The sequence below is a fragment of the Camellia sinensis genome, chromosome 10 (assembly GCF_055761805.1).
Source record: "Camellia sinensis isolate YWXY chromosome 10, ASM5576180v1, whole genome shotgun sequence".
In the NCBI taxonomy this organism is placed as follows: Eukaryota; Viridiplantae; Streptophyta; class Magnoliopsida; order Ericales; family Theaceae; genus Camellia; species Camellia sinensis.
Window position 1 is genome coordinate 172,054,905 of NC_138970.1, and position 21,362 is coordinate 172,076,266.

Below are 21,362 nucleotides of genomic sequence, written 5' to 3' on the forward strand. Positions count from 1 at the left end.
CCCCAATGTCGTTGATTATTGTAGGAATAATACTAGGAATATTTGATATAACTCACTTTTTCCAACTTTAGTTAAATAAAGTCTCCTTTGGTTTTTAGTTTAAAAAAATGTTAAATCATTCTCTCTCTCTCTTTTTTTCATCTTTTCAAAAAATTAAAAAATCACCAGAAAAACAAAATAAATAAAAAGTCAATTCCTAAGCACTCCCTACGTATATGATTAAATATTTTGATTCGACTCAAATTTACTTAGTTAATTGTAGCTAATCTTTAAAAGCGGGACAAAATGTATCTGAATTTTATAAAAGTTTTTTTTTCATCTTTATTATCGAAGTAACATTCCATAAAATGAAGGGAAAATCGGTCTAGGGTCCCTCTTCCACTTTTCGTAATGGAAGACATCCACAAAATTATTTTTTGATGTCTAAGGTCCCTTAACATATATGAGAGTCTCTTTCTCTTTCTTTCTCTCTCTTCGACTATTATTGTTTCCAGGAAAGAAGACCCAAGTGTTTCCTTCAATCTATACACCACTTTTTTGAAATTCTCTCAAAAAAAAAAAAGTACTCATAGAACTAAAAACCGTGTACAAACTTTCAATATATATATATATATATTAATACTATATTAAACAAATTTTTCTGTACACTGTGTAACTAGCAATTAACACCTCAACCTCAAAGAGCAACAACAATAACAACAAAAATATGCGCCCTATGATTTAATCTCGCTAAGCTTCACTTCTTTTTTCCATATATATTCGACAGAGAGAGTTTAGTTTTCAATTGTGAGGTGAAGAGGACACAACAAAATTGTGCCTCTTGGAAGGAGCAGAGGGAGGAATAGGGGTCCCTTTGGGAAAAGTATTGAAAACCATGCTTTCATATCCATTACCGTCTTCCATCTGTCGCCGGTGAGGCTTGAAATGCTCCGGCTTCATTGCACCTGGTCCAGGACTGAAATTTCTCTGGACCAAATTTCTCTGGACCAGAATTTCTCTGGACTGAAATTTCTCTGGACCAAATTTCTCTGGACTGAAATTTCTCTGGACTGAAATTTCTCTGGACCAAATTTCTTTGGGCCAGAATTTCTCTGGACCAATTTTCTTTGGACTGAAATTTCTCTGGACTGAAATTTCTCTGGACCAAATTTCTCTGGACCAATTTTCTCTGGACTGAAATTTCTCTGGACTGAAATTTCTCTGGATCAAGGTTGAGGGACCTTAGACATTATGAAAATATTGTTGATGGACCTTAGACATTATGAAAATATTGGGTGTCCTTTATGCTATAAAATCATAATACCAGGGACCTGAAAAAAAATACCCCTAAAATGAATGGTGTTTACATACACATGGGGTGTGTGGTAATAGGATTTTTTTTTAGGTTTTTAGGCTAAAATAGTATAAAAAGATAAAATAGGCTAATATAATTAATAAGACAAAATATCACATAAAATCTATAATTATTTTATTTTTTTTCTCATAAATATCATATCTAATTATAAAAAAAAAATTCAACCATCTTTCCAAATACAACTATTTTAACCTACTAAAATAGTTAAAAACTAAATAGCCTACTAAAAAATAGATAACTTTCCAAACACCCTAATAGTTAAAATAAATAGCAATGTTAACATGAAAAAGTAAATTGGTAAAATAAAATGTATATTTTATAATAAGAGAATTCTACAATACATACTTCTTATTATATGTACTCTCTCTCTCTCTCTCTTTCTCTTTTTTCTTATGAGATACCATATTCATCTTTAATTACGCCATTTTGTTCTTTAGTTATGACTAAGGCTGCAAATGGATAGAACCATTCATGAACATGTTCGAATTTGGCTCGCTCGAACTCGGTTCGTCATTTTTTTTTTCTGCCTTCGAGCTCGAGTTTGAGTTCATTAAAATCTGAATAAACAAGTCCAAACATATTAATACTCAGCTCGTTGGCTCGGCTCATTTAACATTTATTATTTATTTACCTATTAAATAATGTAAAAATATATATAAAAAATAAAATAAATATGTTATTTATATATTTAAAAAATGTAAATGTAAATAATAACTAACTATTGATAATACATTTATATAATAATGATGGTAGATATTATTATTTTAACAAAACATTGACTTTTCTTTTAGTATGTTTATATATATATTATATAATTAAAATTTTAATTGTAACTTTAGTCTTATACGCAAATATAAATTTATAATTTTTTTAGTTTGTTAAGACTCGTGAACAGGCTCGAGTTTGAGTTAAGCCTAAACCAACTTGGCTCGAGATCGGTTCATTAAATTTTTATTAAGCTCGAGTTTGAACTCATTAAAATCTTAATAAAAAGCCCAAATATACCAAAACTCGACTCGGCTCCGCTCGTTTATAACCCTAGTTATGACTAATCTTTTTCGTTAGTTATGACATGATTTTGAGATGTTTAGTAATATCTTACGTAGTGTGTACTTATGGCTTCCTTTCTTTCTTTCTTTCTTTTTTTTATTTTTTTAATTATGACTCAAAAAAGATAGAGTTATGTCATTTATTTCTTTAATTACCCTTTAGTAACTATGGGTGTTGATTTCCGACCACACAACTAAAAGGGGAACTCAACTGGAAAGCACTGACAGAATAGATTAAGCCCAACAACCTGCACAAGAATATGAGAATCCAGCGGTGGTTCATCCACTTGGGGATACTCCGACAATCAAGTCAGTAATCTCTCATAGGTATCAAATTAGAGTATAACTCACGAGTCACTGCTCAAAGTATATCACACATACTTGAGACCCACGGGGGTGCCCTGCTTTTATAACTGGTAGTAACCTAATCCCTTTAGAAGCCTCACTTCAGTGGACTCAAGCTCAATACTTATCTTGGACCCTTAGCTAAATAGGGATAAACTCTCCTCGTGCCTTATCTTTATCCAAACTAAGATCATTCCCTGTTCTAGGACTTTTGTCCCTTATCTACTTATCTCGGATTCCAGTATCTCCGTAGATAATCTCGGCCTAGCCGAGATCAACTCGGCAGCATGATCAGGCCACATGGCACCTCGGCTGAGACTTCGGCGTTACCTTGGCCACGTGCTGTTATTCACAAAATACTTCCCCACAACTGTCCCCTAGGTTCTACTACCTCAGTATCCTGAGGTGATGAGAACCTACGTCGTTTGTCCACACTACATGTCGGCTAAAAATTTATTCATCTCTTTGATCGAGATCATGACTCATTGGCTTCATATAACTAGGACTTAGGTTCTTTAAGCATCTTAACTGAGATCGCTCCTCTAGCCGAGGTTATAGCATCACTCCTTTAAAAATTTCAAGAATTCTAACTGCGCATGAGCTGTCATGCACAGTCTTTTCAACCGTTTCATCCACGTGTCCCTTTCTCATTGGTTCGTACCTGACACGCGCCAACAGGCCGCGTCATTTCTGTCCGCGCTACCTGACAGGCATGTCGTCCAAGGTACTTCATTGTATTTTTGCCGCCTTTTCATATTTTTGACAAAAACTCATTCTCTCTCTCTTCGACCCTTCACTTCTGTAGATTCGATTTCCCATTCTTACAAAAAAATTTCTCTCTTTACATTGCCAAACCTCCATTGCCATGCTTTTGAGTTCTCTACAACCGTTGCAATCATCTCCTCCAGTGAGCTTTTCGTCATTTGCTTCCATCATCTATCTCCAGCAAGCCTTATTCCGACATTCGTTTTGTCGGCTTCACTCGGTAAGTCCTCAATTTCTTCTTTTTAATTTCTATCTTTATTAGTCCTGTCCATGTTCTTCAATATAACTTCCCTTTGAATTTTGCCATATGTTTCACTCCACATTTGCTATTGTGGAATTTGCATCTGTATTCGTAATTGCATTATGTTTTTCTACTATTTTTCATGTTCTGAACAATATGAGTCATTTTTCGTTCTTGAATCTGTCTTGTTCTTCGACGTTCGTCACTGTATTTCTAGAGTGTTCAACAGTATTGTTATTGCACATTTGCACACACCCACTCAATGTTCACAAATTTGGCTGTTCTGTGCATGAAAATCTAGTTTCTTGTTCGCCATTTCTTTTATGTGGTTCTGAATCACACTTCTTTATGTTTTCTTAGTGCATTTTCTAGATTCTTGCCTTCGATTCTTGTTTTTGTAGTCCTAGGCTTGGGATTTGCTTTAGAACCCTATTCTTTAGGAAAACTGAAACAAGAACCAGAAACCCTTCCATAGTTGTTTAGCCGAGATCTTTGAACCTTTACCAAGCCTGTTACCAAAAATTTGCTACCGAACCCACTTTAGCCGAGATAATGGGTATGTTTAGGTGGAGAGTAGACACCCCTACCAGGCTAGAATATTTTAGGCAAGAGTTCTCCATCCCAACCGACGTTCAAATTAGGTTGGCTGGGAAGGAGGACTCTATTATGCCTGATAGGGACGCCATGTCATTCCCTGTAGTAGCGTTTATAGAGTGTGGGCTTCGGTTCCCCTTAGACATTCTTTTCGGAGAAGTTTATCACTATTACAAACTCAATCCCATGCAACTGGTATAATCGAACTGGCACGCCGAGAAAAAGCTAGGATTACACTAGCCGACATCCAATTGTGTTATACCATATGTGGCCTTAAGTCTGACAATGGCTGCATGTACTACCTCAAGCCCAGATCCATCGCTTTCAAACTTACAGTCGACCTTCCAGACTCCAACAAGGGCGTTGGAGATGACTACTTGATCGTCTCGGGCAATTGGGAGTTTGCGCCTGATGATGATCTTCATCTCTTTTCTCTACGTCGAGCAGTGTTTAGAGAGGATGAAAGTAAGAACTGAGACATCCCATAACTTTATCTCTGTTAAGACTTGTTAACTCATCTATCTGTACTAATGTTTGCTTCTTGCTTTTGTAGTTCTTTCCCAACCATCAAAGGAGCCAGACCTTCTTCTCAAGCCTAGATCTAAAAAGGCTATTGGGCTTGCCTGTTGAAAAACACAAAGCTCCATTGCTGCTCAAGTACATACCAGCATACCGGAGTCTTTTGCTCGACACTCTCAGAAGAAGCAAGACTTCAGCAACTGCTCAACCTGTCACTTCCTCACTAAGGCTAGATCAAGCCTCTTCATAAGATCTAGTGGACCAGCTATCCACTTCTACCCCCCAACTGATCTCTCCATCTCAACGTCAGCGCTGACGCCGAATTTCTCCAAACGCTCTTGCCGGCAGAACACACAACAGAAAATGTCGAGATTCAGAATCATTGGCATACGATCCAACTAACCCTCCAATCGCTTTTCCTGTCATTAACTTTGGCATTAGAGTTACAGTTATTGCGACAACAGAAGAAATAGGTCGTAAGCCAGTTGTCGCCGAGGATCTTCTTGTCGATCTCCCTGGGGTTATGACTGTTCACTCCTCTCATTTCTAATCCCATCCCAAGCCCAAAGCCAAAAGGGTGAAGAGGGCTAAGACAAAGGCCTTAGTAACGCATGTTGACTCCAAGGACATTGTGCTGATCTCCAAGTTGGCCGAGATCGAGAAGAGCTCAATTACCGCCGAGAAGAGGCAGCCGAGGCCGTAACACCTGATGCCCCACCACCGAAGAAGCCGAGGTTTGATTGCCTAGAGGGTGGCAGTAGCTTCCCCCGCGATCAGACCTAGGCCCCCAAGGTCATGGTTGGTTATCAGCCTCTGATTGTTGGTGATATTACAATCGAAAGTGTGGAGGTCGGCCCCGCTTTATCTACGGTCGTGTTCTTTCCAGTTAACATGAATCGCATGGCTGATCTCCATGAGTACGAGAACTTCGGCCTTATGATGTAGCACTTCGTCTTGGTAAGTTTCCTACTGTATCCATTGAATCTTTCCAACACTTGGCCATAGTTTGCTAACTTGTTCTGTTTCTTGCAGGCCATCCAATATGCTCATTCTTACTGAGATGATGAAAAAGGACTTGGTGAAGAAGATTCAAGAAGCAGCCAATCTCCTCTCTTCTCTTAATCAAGCCGAGGCCAGCAACTTCCATTTGATGGATAAGGCCAAGACCGCAAGGGCTGCCCAAACGGAGGCCGAGGCTAAAGCTGAGGAAGCTAGAGTTGCTGCCGAAGCAGCCAAGGCCGTGGTTAAAGCTGTTGAAGTCAATGCTGTCCAAGCCGAGAAAAAACTGAAGAAGGCCTTGGAGAGTAAAGAGGCTAAGATCAAGGCGGTTGATGAAAAGGCCTATGTTGAAGGCTAAGCCAATGTTCGTGATGCCTACAAAGCTCAGGTCAACCAAGCCTGCAACAGAGGTTATTACCTCGGCTGGACGACAGTGCTCAACAAATTATTTGTCCTTATGGATTCTTCTCTCAAAGACATCAACCAATTGAGTGTGCCTTTCCCTCCGACTCCTAAAGGGTCGAACAACAAAGCCAAAGAGGAGGAAGCCGACAAAAAGGCTGATAAAGAGATGGAGGTTGCTACTGGGGCCAAGTCCCTCACTTTGAATGATCAAGTCCTAGACTTGACTTAGGATGAGGAGGAAGAAGTCCCCAAAAGTGCCTGTCCCAAAAAGACAACCTCCAAGGCTGAGGTCCAGATGGTCGAGAAGAGTCTTGATGAGATCCTTCGCGAAATCGACGTCAAGATGAAGACTGAGAAGACTACCGAGAAGCCCGCCTAATTGTCTACCGAGGCTGAAACACCGTCAACCACCGAAGCAGGACAATTTGTTGAAAATCCCCAAGATCATAGTACTTAGGATTTTCCTTATTTGTACTTTTTCTCTTTTCAGTATTTGTAATCTTTTCGCTTTTGTTAGGCTGACGTGCTTTCTTTTGTATCTGAACAAATTATTTTCTTTGCTAGGCTGAAGCGTCTTTTTTCTTGTATCTGAACAAGTTTTTTGTTTGAATGCAAACCTTCTTTTTTGCTTCTAAATGTTGGATGCTTCCTTTGTGCATGTTTACTTCCTTGCTTTTATGTCTTGCATGTTTTCATACTTAGAATTTTTCTGATCTTTCCAAGTTTGACAACTTGGCTCCTTATCTCGGGTCCCCAAACCTCGGATGAATTCATTCCTTGAAGTAGGGCACTCCAATCACCTCGGATAAAAACCTTTACTATTTATCTCAACTAAATAACACTTCATAAAAATTGGCTTTAAATAACTTTCAACAAGTGTTATTTCTTTACTTGTGCTTACTGTCTTCACCCTTTCAACCCTTCTAAGCTAGACAACTTTGTTGGTTATCTCGGACAATTACACTTTGGGTTTATAGCAGCACTCCCATCTCGGATTACCTCATCTCGGATAGTTCCATCTATCAATGATCTCGTATGAAATTTCAAAAAATTTCACAAGTGTTATGCTCATTCTCACTTATTCTCATTTCCTACCCCTTGATGTGAACCTAAGTATCTCTTATGTTCACATTAAATATGTATCTCTAATTTTGTCGAAGTTTGATTCAAACAAATCTTAGCCGAGGTTTTCTACTGTAACAATCCCGATCCATGATTAACGTTAATCTGTGCTTAATTATGCCTAATAAGTAATTAAAGTGGAATTTTGCATCATATGTTACCTTATTTGTTTTTATATCTGTTTAACGTATAAATATCTTGTAACAACCCCTATCCGTAATTAGCCACTAATCCGTATTTAATGATGTTAATGAGAGGATTAAAATAAATTATGTGTTTACTCTGCACTTTGTATGATTTTGGCTTTCTATCTGTTACTTATAGAAATATCTGTCTGGAAATCTACTTTAATATAAAGATTGAAAGCCTTATCGGCATCTGAAAACGGAATTAGTTACATTAGTGTGTTATTTGGAATTTTTAGAACACCATGGCAAATTTTATTAAAAATTGATTCAGTCTGATTCGTTAAGTTGCGTTTGGCAAGCCTTATATTCTAATTAGTGTATTTTAGCATCATAGCTTTATATAAGCTCATTTTTGAGCTGAATCCTTTTGCCCCTTAGTGCTAAAATCTGGTGAAACATTTTAGAGAGAGAGGGAGCACAATTCTAGAGAGAGAAAGGTAGAGATTAAGGAGGAATTGAAGGCTATAGCTTGAATTGATCAAAGATTGTGCAAGTACCTAGCTAATTGAAGACTATAGGTATGAATTCAACCCCTAAATTATGAATCTAAGTTATCAACATGAAGATTATGTGTTTAAGGGTGTGTATTGAGCTTAGAGGGAAGATTTGAGTGGCAATTCATGCATGCATGTACATTTTCTTACAAATTGAGCATAATTTCCATGAATCCTCTTTTACATGTTTGAAATTCATCTTCATTTGGGGAAATCATCAAGTTTCAAGTTGTTTTGTGGTGTTTGATCATGTTTTGAGAAGTTTGATACAAGAAAAATTTATGCATGATGTGTTTATAAACATTCATCATGTTTTAAGTTGAGATTGTGAGTTTTTAACAAACTCTTGGGCCATGATTTTATGAAATGGTCCTAAATTCTTCATGTTTTACAAGTTTACTATGTTATCTCAAGTTTTGGGGCCCAAGAGATGTGTTTTGGATGGTTGAATTCGAGTTTTGAGCTTGGGAGGTCAATCTGGATTTTCCAGAAATTTGACCCACGCTCGAGCGGGGACTTTTGCGCTCGAGCGTGAACCCTGAATTCATGCACCACGCTCGAGCGTGGGTCGAGCGCCCGTCGAGTGTGAAAACCTTGCTTCCAATACTTTTTAGAGTTTACAGTCCGCTCGAGCGGGGAAAGTCACGCTCGAGCGGAGCTTCATTGTCTGCATGTCCGCTCGAGCGGGGAAACCCACGCTCGAGCGTAGACCTTATTTTCAAAAAATTTGACTAAGTGTTCCAATTCATGTTTTGGCATCCTCATTGCATCTTAGACATTCCTAAGACCTAATTAAGCTTTGATAATGAGGTTATGGATTAGAAACACACTAAGGAATGAATGTGCTAAGTCAAGGAATTGCAAGTGTGTGTGTGTGTTTTAACATTGTGATAAGAAAGAACAAGAACCAACATAATGAAAGCTAAGCCGTGTTGGCCACATGAATGTGTAATGATAAGATGTGCTTGTGTTATGTATTTTGTGATTGTAGGTCAAGACTCGAGGGTTGATTGACCATTGCTGGAACCACTGTGAGTAACATTTCTGTAAAGATATGTTGATTTGAATTATGTTCCAAATGACATGTGATAAGCTATGATTTCTGAAATGATATCTGTTTACGTGAACGAACATCCCAAGTTTGAAATCTATTATGGCATCCATAGATAGTCCCAAGTCATGGGGGACGGCATGAAAATGCGGGTCCATGACATTCAAGTAATTACGAGATCTCGTTAGCCACTTCATTGTGGTGATATGTGTTTAATCGGTATCCGGAACCGATTACTCTAGTCGGAAGACGTTCTGTGATGTGTTCTATGGGATGTACCATTATTATGTTCTGATATGGGAATGATTATGCTATGATCTGTTTTATGCTTATGATATGATCGAAATTCGTTCACTAACCCCTTTACCTTAATGTTATTCATTGGGCTTTAGCTCATTGTGTGTATATATATGTATAGGTAGGGGTGTGCGCGGTGCGGGTCGGTGCGGTTTGAGAGAAAAATAAAAATCGTATGGCAGGTGGCGGATTGATAAAAGTGTCACTAGAATTTGCCATTTTTCTTATAAAAAATCGGCGGTTCGGTTGGCAAATAATGGCGGATTTGCCTTGGCGGTTCGGGCGGATTGGTGGTTTGTAAAAAATATAATTCAAATTACAAAACTTAAATCAAAGAGTAAAAAAAAGACAAGTGATACCGTGATGTTAAGCATCTTGCGAAACTTTCTTCTGATGCAGCAAGTGTAGCAACAACATGATAATATCAACGACTATGCCATCAGTTCATTACAAGCATCTGTGGAAGCTACAATGATCAAATACAATACATAAAATTAATATCATTCAGGGTTTACAATATATTGAAAATGTTTACTGTTGAAAAGTATTTAGATTGAAAAGTGAGCTGATGCAAGTTTACAACATGGCTAGAAAAAAAAAGATTGAAAAGTGAATTGGAATCCAACTTTATTTTGGATTACTGACATCTTGAATTCCCCTCGAGCAGTAATGTAATACTATATTCTAAGGTATAGAATAACAAGCAAACTTAAGTAAAAAAGAATTTTTAGAATCTTATAAAACATGATTTAATAGCGGTGCGGGTCGGTGCGGTTTGGAAGAAAAATAGAAATCGGTGGATTGATAAAAGTGTCACTAGAATTTGCTATTTTTCTTACAAAAAACCGGCGGTTCGATTGGCAAATAATAACGAATTTGCCTTAGCAGTGCGGTTCGGTGCGGTTTTGGCGGTTTCGGCGGCATTATGCACACCCCTATGTATAGGTGAGCATTCTGGAGCCCGAGCCTGAAGGCTTTTATCTGGATCTGTGTTCTGTTGTCAGCCAACCATTGTGCCTCACGTGGAGGTTCCCGAAGTGTCCTGTGTTCAAGTTCTGTTGGTTCTATGTATATGTATGGCTTGTTTTAATTCTGTTGGCTGGACTTAAGATACTGTAATGTGTGTGGGTATAATGTATGAATGACTTTGATTATGTATATAAAGTTTTTAAATATTCCGTTTCATATAAGTCAGCACAGCTCATTGGACAACTATATTTATGTATTTGCTTCCGCTAGCCCCTTAATTTGGTTAATCTGTCCAGAGGCCTTCGGTAATCCAAGGATTACTGGCCGGTTACGATGCTAAACCTATAGGGGCAGGTTTGGGTCGTGACAGATCTGTTTATGTTTCCATTTTGGTTTATGAATTGAAGGCCTTATAGGCATTCGATTTAGAAATTGACTTGATTTATGTGTTAATTAGAATTTGTACAATTTTATGGTAAGTTTAATTAAAATTCGGTTCGGAACGATTAAATTAGAATCATTGAATGTCCACTTGATTAGTTTGATCAACAATTAATTACACTATTATCCAAGCCTATATAAGGCACCAATTGTACCATCACTCAACCTCTTTGTTCATTTCAATACACTTTGAGCCTATACAAACAAACCAACGTGAGAGAGAGAAAGAAAGAGACCAAGAGTGAGAGTTTGATATCAACACTTATGGTTGGGAAGAATTTACTAGAATTGAAGGAATTGGGCTTAGAAATTCAAGAATCAAGCTTCTAGCTCTCATCTTGACAAGCCTAGGTAAGAATCCAACCCTTAGATTGAACAATTATGAGGTGTAAGACATAAACTCTAGAGATTTGAGTTGATTAATGCAAGAATTGAATTAGAGATAAAGAGAATTAAACCATACCATACCATGCATGCATGCATATATCATGGCATTTTGAGTTTGATTCTAAAGAATTCTCACATGCATGTATCTATCTTGACTTAGTTTTGAGAATTCATCATAATCCTTACCATTTGACCTTAAATAATCAAGTTTTGGAAAGCCTTAGTTCAAAGTAATTTATATATGTCATGTTCATGGCATATTCATAAAGTTCAAGTTTGAGTTTTGAGTAATTGACATGCTTTTGGGCCTTGATTTCATGAAATGATCTTTAATTCCTTATTTTTTCCAAGTTTAGACTTGTTTTCTCAAGTTTTGGGGCCCAAAGGTTGAGTTTAATGGATTAGAATTCAAGTTTGGAGCTTGGGAGTGCAATCTGGAAATTCTAGATTCTACACTTCCGCTCGAGCGGCCACGTTTTGATCTTACACTTCCGCTCGAGCGACTTGAAGTCCGATTGAGCATGAAATGCATGCTCCCAAAAGTTTGCATGTTTTGCAGACCACTCGAGCGACAAGAGTTGTGCTCGAGCGAGGGCATGAGTCTCACGCTCGAGCGAGAGTCGAGCGGCCATCAAGCAGAGATTTCACTTAACGAGTGCTTTTGCTAAGTTTACAGAGCGTTTGAGTGAGGGAAGTTGCGCTCGAGTGTCCCCTCATATGTTTGCATGTCCGCTCGAGCGGGACCCCTGTTTTCTACAAATTTTGTTAAATGTGTTCAAGTGCATTTTAACATCCTCATTGCATCCTAGGCACTCTTAGGCCATGATTAAGACTTAATAAGAGGTTAAGATTTAGAAACACACTAAGAATGAAGCAAAATAAGTCAAGTACCAATCGAGTATCTGTTTCATTATGTGTTTTTGCTATGTGTGTGGAGGTCACGCGCCACAAGTTATTCGATTTGCTTGTCCTACAAGTGGAGCAATTTGCGAGTAATAACTTAGTAAAGTTATGTTTAACTTTAATTATTTTCTGAATGATATGAATTAAGATCTGTTTTATGAAATGTTATATTCAGTGCAATGAATGATTGTTCAAGTTTCTGAAATGTATTCATGGCATCCTTAGCACAAGGCCTTTGCCTGGGGATAATAATATCGTGGTCTCATGGCCCTTACCCAGGGGTAACAATACCGTGGTTCAAGCAAGTTACAAGTTTCCCGGTACCGAAGGTTCCCAATGGAACTACCAAGCAAATTAATACTAATGGATGTACCATATATAGCGAAGCATGAACTCTGATTTCTGTATGTAGTTGGACAAGAACATGAATATATCTGTTTCTGATATGAACTCTAATTTTAGTACTTGTTATGGACATCATTCATTTAAATCCTTTACTCCGTTATTATTCACTAGGCTCCCGTTCACTATTTATTTTATGTATGTAGGTGAGCAAGCACATGACTAGATCTAAGCTGCTGTCTGGAGTGTTGAGTCAACCAACCCATGTGTCTCCTGGGGAGGTTCTCTTTTTGAAGTAGTCAAGTTTTGTGAACCTGTTAAAGATGTTTTGCTATTTGTTTTTGTTTATCTGTATATAAGGATAAGTTCCTTTTGGTTACATCTGTGTATAAGGGCGACGTAAGACTAATGTATTGATGACGTCATATGTATATATATATATATATATATATTCTGTCTCATATATGTTATTACAGCTCTATGGATAATGTATATTTCTGTAATTGCTTCCGCAATCCCTTATTATATGTCATTCTGCTAAGAGGCCTTTGGTAATCCAATGATTACTGGCTGGTTACGACACTAAACCTATGGGGGTGGGTTTGGGTTGTGACATCTACCTTGGTGTCTCTATTAATCTGACTAGATCAAACTTAATTCAACTCTGCCGTTATGGCAAGTTTAAGTTATTCGTCATGTTTCATTCGAAAATATCGCCAACTTAGTTCAACTCTACCATATGACAAGTGTGAATTCAACTCCACCATATGGCAAGTCTAACTTATTCGTCATGTTTCATTTAGAAACATCACTAAAATCATTACATAAATCTCATAAAAAAAACAAAGAATAGTGGTAGCAAAACTTCAAATTGCAAGTGTTCCAAAGTTTTGACAACTCTTTGCCATCACTGTCTTCCAGCCGATATGCCCCAAAGTCGGCAACATAGATAATTCAATAAGGCCCTTCTGTAGACATCCTATTTTTGACCGCCCTTAAGCCTTGGGCGCCTCCGATTACTCACCCAATGATGAACTTATACGTTGGACAAATGCTCAATTTCCTCAGCAGGAAACGTCAGTTTTGAGCCTCAGAAGCCTAAAAACCTTGCACCACTTTTGGACCAAAGCTGTATTTTTCCATGCTTGACCACTAAAAGGCCTGCAGGCCAACTAGTGGCTGGCAGGCCAGAAATGAGGTACGACCGTCCCCTTTAGTGACCGGCTGACCAGTAATGCCGACAGAATAGATATTTTCTACCAGCTGTGTAACGACCCTGATATTTCGTAAGTCATCATTTATTATTATTATTATTATTATTTTATTTTTTTCTCTACTAATTGCGTAATTATATGAGAATTTAATGTGTTGTTTAGTTAATTTAATGTGGTATTTAATTAATTTAATGTGATAATTAATTGTGTATAATTAATTCGAATATTTATATTTATATATAAAAAAAGGTGTTATATGTATTGATTTTATAAAGCATATTTATATATATTGTAGCTATTTAATAAAATAAAATAAAATATATATCATATTTATTTATGTTGTATTTATATTGTATTTGTATTATATAATAGAATAGCCATTAGGTTATATAGGCTGTGATAAGGTTATAATCTAAAAAAAAAAAAAAGAGAAAGGATAAAACATAAACAGAGGCAGTAGCCACGGGAGGGAGAGAGAGACAGAGAGAGAGATTAATCACAAAATAGAGAGTACAACCGAGAGAGAGGAACGACGAGAGGAAAAAAAAATAGAGGAGAGAAAGGAAAAGATAGGGTTAGGGTTTTGTTTTGGCGGCTTCATTAATTTTCCAAATATTTTCTTGATCTTCAAAAAATAATTGTGAGTACAAAACCCATTTCCCTTGATTTATGTTTAATTCGTTGTTTTGATTTAGGAAAATGTTTGGTAGCTCAAAATTTTGTGGCTCAAATGGCTCAAATTTATCAAAACGACGTCGTTTTACACTCACTTACACTCAAAACGACGTCGTTTTGAGCGATTTGAGCCACAAAATTTTGAGCTACCTAGCATTGTTGTTTTATTTATTTGATGTTAGTTTGATTTTGTATTTACATAAAGATGATAGATTGATTTTAATTATTTTGATTAGTGGTGTATGTAAAGTTTAGGGTTTTTAGATGATTGATTGATTTTAATTATTTTGATTAGTTGTGTATGTAAAGTTTAAGATTTTTAGATGATTGATTGATTTTAATTACTTTGATTAGTTGTGTATGCCAGGTTTAGGGTTTTTAGATGATTGATTGATTTTAATTACTTTGATTAGTTGTGTATGCCAGATTTAGGGTTTTTATATGTATTTATTTTATTGTTGTAATCACACTCATGGATACATGAAATTAAAATAAATTAGGAACCTATAGATAAATTCCTTACACTCCATCATGATTCCATGGATTGCTGTTTTATTTGAGTGTTGGTGAGAAAGAGTGCATAAAAAAAGTGAGATTATGAGATTTATTTGAATGTCTTAGACTTGACATTGTTATGTTTGTTCTCCCGAGTGAGATATTTTGTATATATATATTATTGCCTCGTTCTCATGAGTAGATGAGTTCTTTGATTTACGCGCGTACGTATATACTAACCATCCGGGGAGTGTAGGTCAAACTCGGGACGATATCCCCGTGCTAGTTTGGCTTTGGAGCGATGTTAGGTATACGGGAGACATATGGGATATATGTGTAGGCCGGAAGTGGAGGCCGAAGTGGTGGAGTTAAGATACAAAAAATTTAATTATGAGTTTATTAGTGTAGTGTGAATTGTATTGATTTGTACATCTTGAAAAATAGTAAACGACCTCGATAAATTATGAAATTTGAGCAGAGAAATATATACGTGATTCTAGACAACTTTTGTGTTTTAATTTTTTATTAAAAAGATCGATTAGAACTTATAATCGGATGATCTTGGTTATAGTAGTTTGGATTCATTTTAGCAATGCAGATTTTAGAGGCTGTTTTAACCCACGAAACAAGCTCATTTTTATTGGATTCGAGCAGACTGAAGTAAAACATTATTTTGAACACTTTTCGTGTTTTGAAATTTTTCGAAAAAATTCATCTTACAACAGTTTCTTTTCGTTTTTAGTTCCAGATTTTTCGATTGATTTTCGCTTAGGATTTCCTATTAAGTTTTTCTCTCAACCTGTTCAATTTCTACTAAAACCGTTCACGTAGTCTTTTAGGAAATTTAATTCTGTACAATTTTTGTTCTTTGAGTTTTGGTTAATTCAAATTATTTAAGCATGAAACGGTGTATTTTTATACTTCTTCAGCAAGTTACTTATGATTAAATTATACTAACTTTATTTTTTTTGCAGGATGGTGGGTCTTACTAATTTTTTTATGCAAGGCTGACCCACCATATTTTTATTTCTATTTTGTTTATTTCGTACTCAATTTATATTTCGTTGTGCACGGGTAAGAAACTAAATGCCACCGTATCTCGAGAAACTACTCATTCGTCTCAGTGCGGATGGAACTACTTGTCTTGTCCCATAACAAGAATTGAATTTATTTTTGTTTGTGTTTGGTGGACACGTAGGTGTTAAATCTTGTACTCATACTAGTATACCTGTATACTGACCCGTTTTGTTTTTTGGCAACTCGGGTGCGTTCTATTTGAGCACAGTCGAGCTTCCTTTACAGGATTAGTTGAGGCTATGGTGGTGACAAGAAATAACTATGATTGTAGGACATGTCATTTGGACTTCTTTTGTTTTCTTGAGCTTAGGGTTGATATTAGTTTATGTATTTATTATTATTTTTTATGACCTTAGTATTTTGATAATTTGGCATGGTTTATAACTTTACATTATTTAAGTTGTTTTGACTAGTTGTTGCTACCTTAATGCTGAGGTATTGGATAGTTATGAATTTATGATAGATGGTTTGGTTAGCGTTTAGTTTTTTTTGTTTCACCCCTAGGATTTGGATGATGGAATATTAATTGGGATTTAGTCCTAATTTAATATTTAATTGTCCAAATTTTGGGGCGTGACAAACTGTCTCCATAGGTGCATACATTGCACCAGCTGTCTCTATACTGATATTTTCAAAATAGTAACATATTTTCCTATGTATACTTGACTCCCCTCTAGAATTTAGGTTAGAAAAATTTTGGTGAAACAAAATCTTGGAAAATATTGCTCTCTCTCTACCTTGCAATCTATACACACCTTACCTAGACCTCCTAAACCAAATTTTTAGGGTTCTTTGCTGAGGTTATTGAGTTTGAATTTCAGCTCTTGAGGGTGGGAAATTGTTAGTTTATAACTCAAATGATCATTTCTCTTCAAGAGGTATAATTCCTAGCTTTTTTACACTGCTTCTTTCCTATCTTTTCCTACTATTTTTAGATTATTTTTCAACTATTTTTATAGGCTGAAGCTTGTGGTTTAAAGCTATCTAAGGTAGAGGGGTTAACCACCATTTTTTGAACCTTATCTTCTAAGCCTTTGTCTTTGTGTTTCCCATCTCTTCCTCAACTTTTTTTCTAACTTTTTACCACTGATTTTCAAAGGCCAAAAATGTTGTTTTGAGGCCCCAAAAATGGAAGGGTTAGCCAACCCCTCCTTATGCTTGTTTACTAGCTCAATTTCTCCATTGTTGTAGCTAATTTTTTCAAGCTTTTCTCTTAGAATTCCAGCACTGTTTTTAGCTATTTTAAGACTGTTTTAGGTTGCTCATTTTATTTATGCTTCGTATAGCATGCTTGTAGTGTAATTGTCATAGGTTTGGTGTTTTAGGCATTAGACACCAACCTATTTAAGTTGATAGTATTTATTTCATACTTTTCATACTTGTGTTTATACATAATCATCTCTGCAATCTCTCTCATTTCTTGGCTTTTTATTCCTTTGAGAATTGTTTCAACTGAGTGTTGTTTAAGCTTGAGAAATGGACTATTCAATGCTAAATAGTTTAATCTCTTCGAAGGTTCATTGCCAGGGAATTACCTCTCTCTCATACCCAAAACAATTCTTGTTTGACACACTTCTCCATTTAGTGGACTTAACTTTCATTTTTGGACTAAAATGACTAAGGAATGGAAAGATAATTAAAAGAGGTAATAAAATTGGAGTAAAGTGGAACAAGATAATAAAATTGAGTTTGAGGTTCAATCGGACGTTAGTTGAACCCATTGCGTCTTAGGCCAATTTATACTTGTTAGTGATGATAATGATTTGAGAATCAGTGTAAATCACTTCCCTTAATCAATTTTATGATAGGGAGGAGGTTTTGTGGTCTCTTATTTTCACTTATTGAGCCTTTGTCCAATTGAGTCATAGATTATCATGCAACAACTTTGCAACCATTAATGATTTGTGAATCAATTCTAACTCTCCTTTGAGAGATTTTATGATAGGGAAAGGCAGAGAGGATAAACATCCCCTGGAAACACTCTGTTTCTACTCTGTTTCTTTCCTGCTGCAGCAGGGCAGTATCAACAATAGTGGCCAGTTGGCCACCATTTGAATTCGGTCGACCACTTTTACTGGCCGGCCGGCCACCTCTTTTTTAGCATGGCAGTGTCATTTTCCTACAGAACAGAGCAGAAGCTGAGGCAAAAACAAAAGTATTTTCTGCAGACAGAATAGTTCTGGCAGCAAAACAGAGGCGTTTTCGGGTGGATGTTCACATTGGCATGCATGGTTCTTTAACCCCCGCTCGAGTTTAATTAGTTTACATTGCTCTTAGTTAAATTAGTCAATTAATTAGTGAGTTAATTCCCTTGAATTTGTAATAGTTTAGTTAATTTGTGTTGTAATTAATTAGTTAGTTTAATCTTAACTTGTAATAATTAGCCAGTGTAATTAATTAATTTCATTTGGTCTGTAATAACTAGTTAATTTGGTAATTAGTTAGGACATTCATTCGGACCCTCTTGAGCAGGGGCAAAATTGTAATAATATGTATGTCTTCCAACCCCCATTTCTTTCTCAATTTTATTTACTTGGTTATGATAGATAGCGTAGAGTATTATGTTTACTTAGCATTTTCCATGATTTATATCCATTTGTCTCGCATGCATAAGGTTCGGTTCATCATTCTTACGACATTGTCATTTATTACTTCCTTGAATACGTGCTTCACCGTATGCTATCAAATTGATTCACATGACATATTAAAAATTGAACCTATTAGTTGTATTTTTGCATGCATGGCATTAGGCACTTGCATATTAGAGCATGCATTTTTTTAATTATTTTATTTCTTTCGGCTTACCTTGGCCTTGGAGTACTAGGTGAGCATTTATTGTTTTAGCATATTGCATGTGTGTGATTGTTACCATATCTATATATATACTATGAGGCTAAGTGCTTACGTGATATACCTCTTGAATGCCAGTGGATGAAGGCTAATTGCTTAAGTTGGGATAATTTGATTAATGTGCATATGAGATCACTTTTTCAAGTGGCACATATTCAAACACTTCTCAAAATAAACATGAAATCAAAGCGTTCCAACTTTTCCAAATTAGTCTGTACTTGTGTGCGTCACATAGTAAATTAGCCTAATAAATCAGAATAAGAGCATATAATGTAAATAAAAATCACATCATGATTAGTAGAGGCCGATCCTTGATCGGCCGAGTGGGGTGTTCAATTCATGACCTTCCCCTCTCGTACCTAAGTTCCCGAGTCGAGACACTTTGGTGATGATGGACACGAGGCCTTTAGCACGAGTCATGAGTTTCCTAAATTTTTCAAAAATATTTAGGTGGCGATTCTGTAATCTGGCAAAGCAGTCAATATTTGACATTTTGATTCAAAATCGATTTTCCAAAAGAATTGTCGGATTTGGACTCATTTGTTTATTTCACATTGTATTTGTGAAATCATATTCAGAACTACGGGAGTCCGAACTGTAGGGCTATCATATCCGAAAGAAGCATGAAAAGCAAGCTACACCTTCCCAGTTTGGGCCAAGCCTGCCATCCCTAGGATCTTTCTTATTGCCAATGACTTTTCTAAGGACGAGGTCCCCAACCTTGAACTCCCTTGGGTTGACCTTCTTGTTATAAGCCCTAGCAAGTTGCTGCTAGTATGTCCCCAGCCGAATTATTGCTCTCTGTCTTTCTTTATTCCAACAGATCTAGATCTCAAGCAAGACATGCCTCATTGGTTCTGTTCTCCACCCCCTGGGTTTTGATTCCAGGGATGCTGACCTCTAACGGGGATGACTGCTTCAGTGCTATATACCATGGCGAATGGAAACTCCTTAGTTGATCTTTTTGGCGTAGTCCAATATGTCCACAGCACATTGGGCAATTCTTCCACCCACTTTCCCTTGGCTGTTTCCAACGTCTTCTTGATTCCATCCAGGATGGTCTTGTTGGATGCTTCTGTCTGACCATTACTCTGAGGGAAATTAGGAGTAGAGTTATAGTTCTTAATCTTGTACTTTGCACAGAAGCTCTTGATTAGCTTATTGTTAAACTTGGTACCATTATTTGCTACTATGGCCTTTGGGATTCTGAATTTGGTGATGATTTTCTTCCAGATGAAGCTTTTCACATCAATATCTCGAATCTTCGCAAGGGGTTTAGCCTCTACTCACTTTGTAAAGTAGTCTGTGGTTACTAACAAGAACTTTTTCTGCCTAGTTGACTGTGGCAATTACCCCACTAGATCCAATCTCCACTTGGCAAATGGCCAGGGACTGGATATTAGATTCAGATTTGCTGCTGGTTGATATATCAAAGGTGCAAACCTTTGACACTTCTTGCGTTTCCTGACATAGGCTTCGACATCTTTTTTGCATGTATGGTTACAAGTATCCTTAGGATATGGCTCTGTGGGCAAGTGACCTGCCCCCTGCAGCAAAGGTCTAGTGAAGGATCTCCTGTATAGATGGCCTTTTGTTGATAGGCAAAAGCTGGCCGACTTCAACCTGATTTTGTGTGCCTCTTTTCGGTCCTCTAGCAGTCTGCCTTCTCTAAGAAACACAATTATGGCGTCCATCCAACAAGGACCCATCTCTACACACATTGCTTCATATTCTGTGATGAGGGGCTCTACACTTGGGTCTGAAAAATAATCAGCCATTATTGTTCTTGCCTCACCTGATTTCATTGCGCTAGCTAGGTTAGCCAAGGCGTCAGTGTGACTATTATTATCTCGGCTAACCAGCTGTAGCCAACAATACTCGAACAGTGTTAGCAGCCTGGCGACCGCCTTGACATAGGCTATCATCTTGTTATTTCGAGCTGCATACTCGCTCGTTGCTTAATTGATAATAAGCTAGGAGTCACAAAAGACTACCACTTTATCGGCTTCCATGACTACTGCTAGTTTCAGCCCCGCAATCAGCGCCTCATACTCTGTTTCGTTATTTGAGGCCTTGAACCCCAAACGAATAGACTGCTGTATCATCCACCCATTTGGCGATACCAACACTACTCCTGCCCCTACTCCTTGCCGGTTGGAGCTGCCATCAATGAAGAGTTGGAAGGAGTCTCTGATGTAGATATCGCAGGGTTTTGACTTTTCTTCCTTCTTTCTGCGCTAATGGTGTGGGGTTCTTTGGCCCTAGTTGGGTTTCCTCTTGTTAGTTTGGACATCCTAAGCCGCGGCTCACTGAAGCTTGCCTTAGGATGGCACCAGGAGTGAACTCGACCACAAAGTCGGCTAGAACCTGGCCCTTGATTGTTGTTCTAGGCCTGAATTCCAAGTTGTATTGGCCCAACACCACTGCCCATTTGGCTACTCTACCTGTTAAATCTCCATGCTGCAACAGGGACTTCAGGGGATGCTCAGTCAGCACCACAATCTTGTGGGCTTGGAAGTAGTGATTCAATTTTTTAGAAGCTATCACCAGAGCTAGTGTTAACTTCTCCAAGGGTAGGTACTTGGT

The 21,362-nt window shown here is 37.2% G+C and overlaps 1 protein-coding gene across 1 annotated transcript; it reads right to left on the reverse strand.

Annotated features, from left to right (window-relative positions):
• Positions 1 to 19,624: 19,624 nt before the first annotated feature.
• On the reverse strand, positions 19,625 to 20,581 carry LOC145800867 (uncharacterized). The gene is made up of 2 exons (XM_082890618.1): positions 20,130 to 20,581; positions 19,625 to 19,982 (listed from the first exon to the last, which is right to left on the reverse strand). The coding sequence occupies exons 1-2, from the start codon at positions 20,579 to 20,581 to the stop codon at positions 19,625 to 19,627; spliced, it is 810 nt and encodes a 269-aa protein (XP_082746744.1).
• Between the last annotated feature and the right edge of the window lie 781 nt (positions 20,582 to 21,362).

What these genes read in the sequence shown, in the direction of transcription:
- LOC145800867 (XM_082890618.1), bottom strand. Translation starts at nt 20,581, where the DNA reads ATGAAATCAGGTGAGGCAAGAACAATAATGGCTGATTATTTTTCAGAC. An exon ending in TGGAGATTGGATCTAGTGGG is followed by an intron (nt 19,983 to 20,129) that starts GTAATTGCCACA and finishes CACCAAATTCAG; the next exon opens with AATCCCAAAGGCCATAGTAG.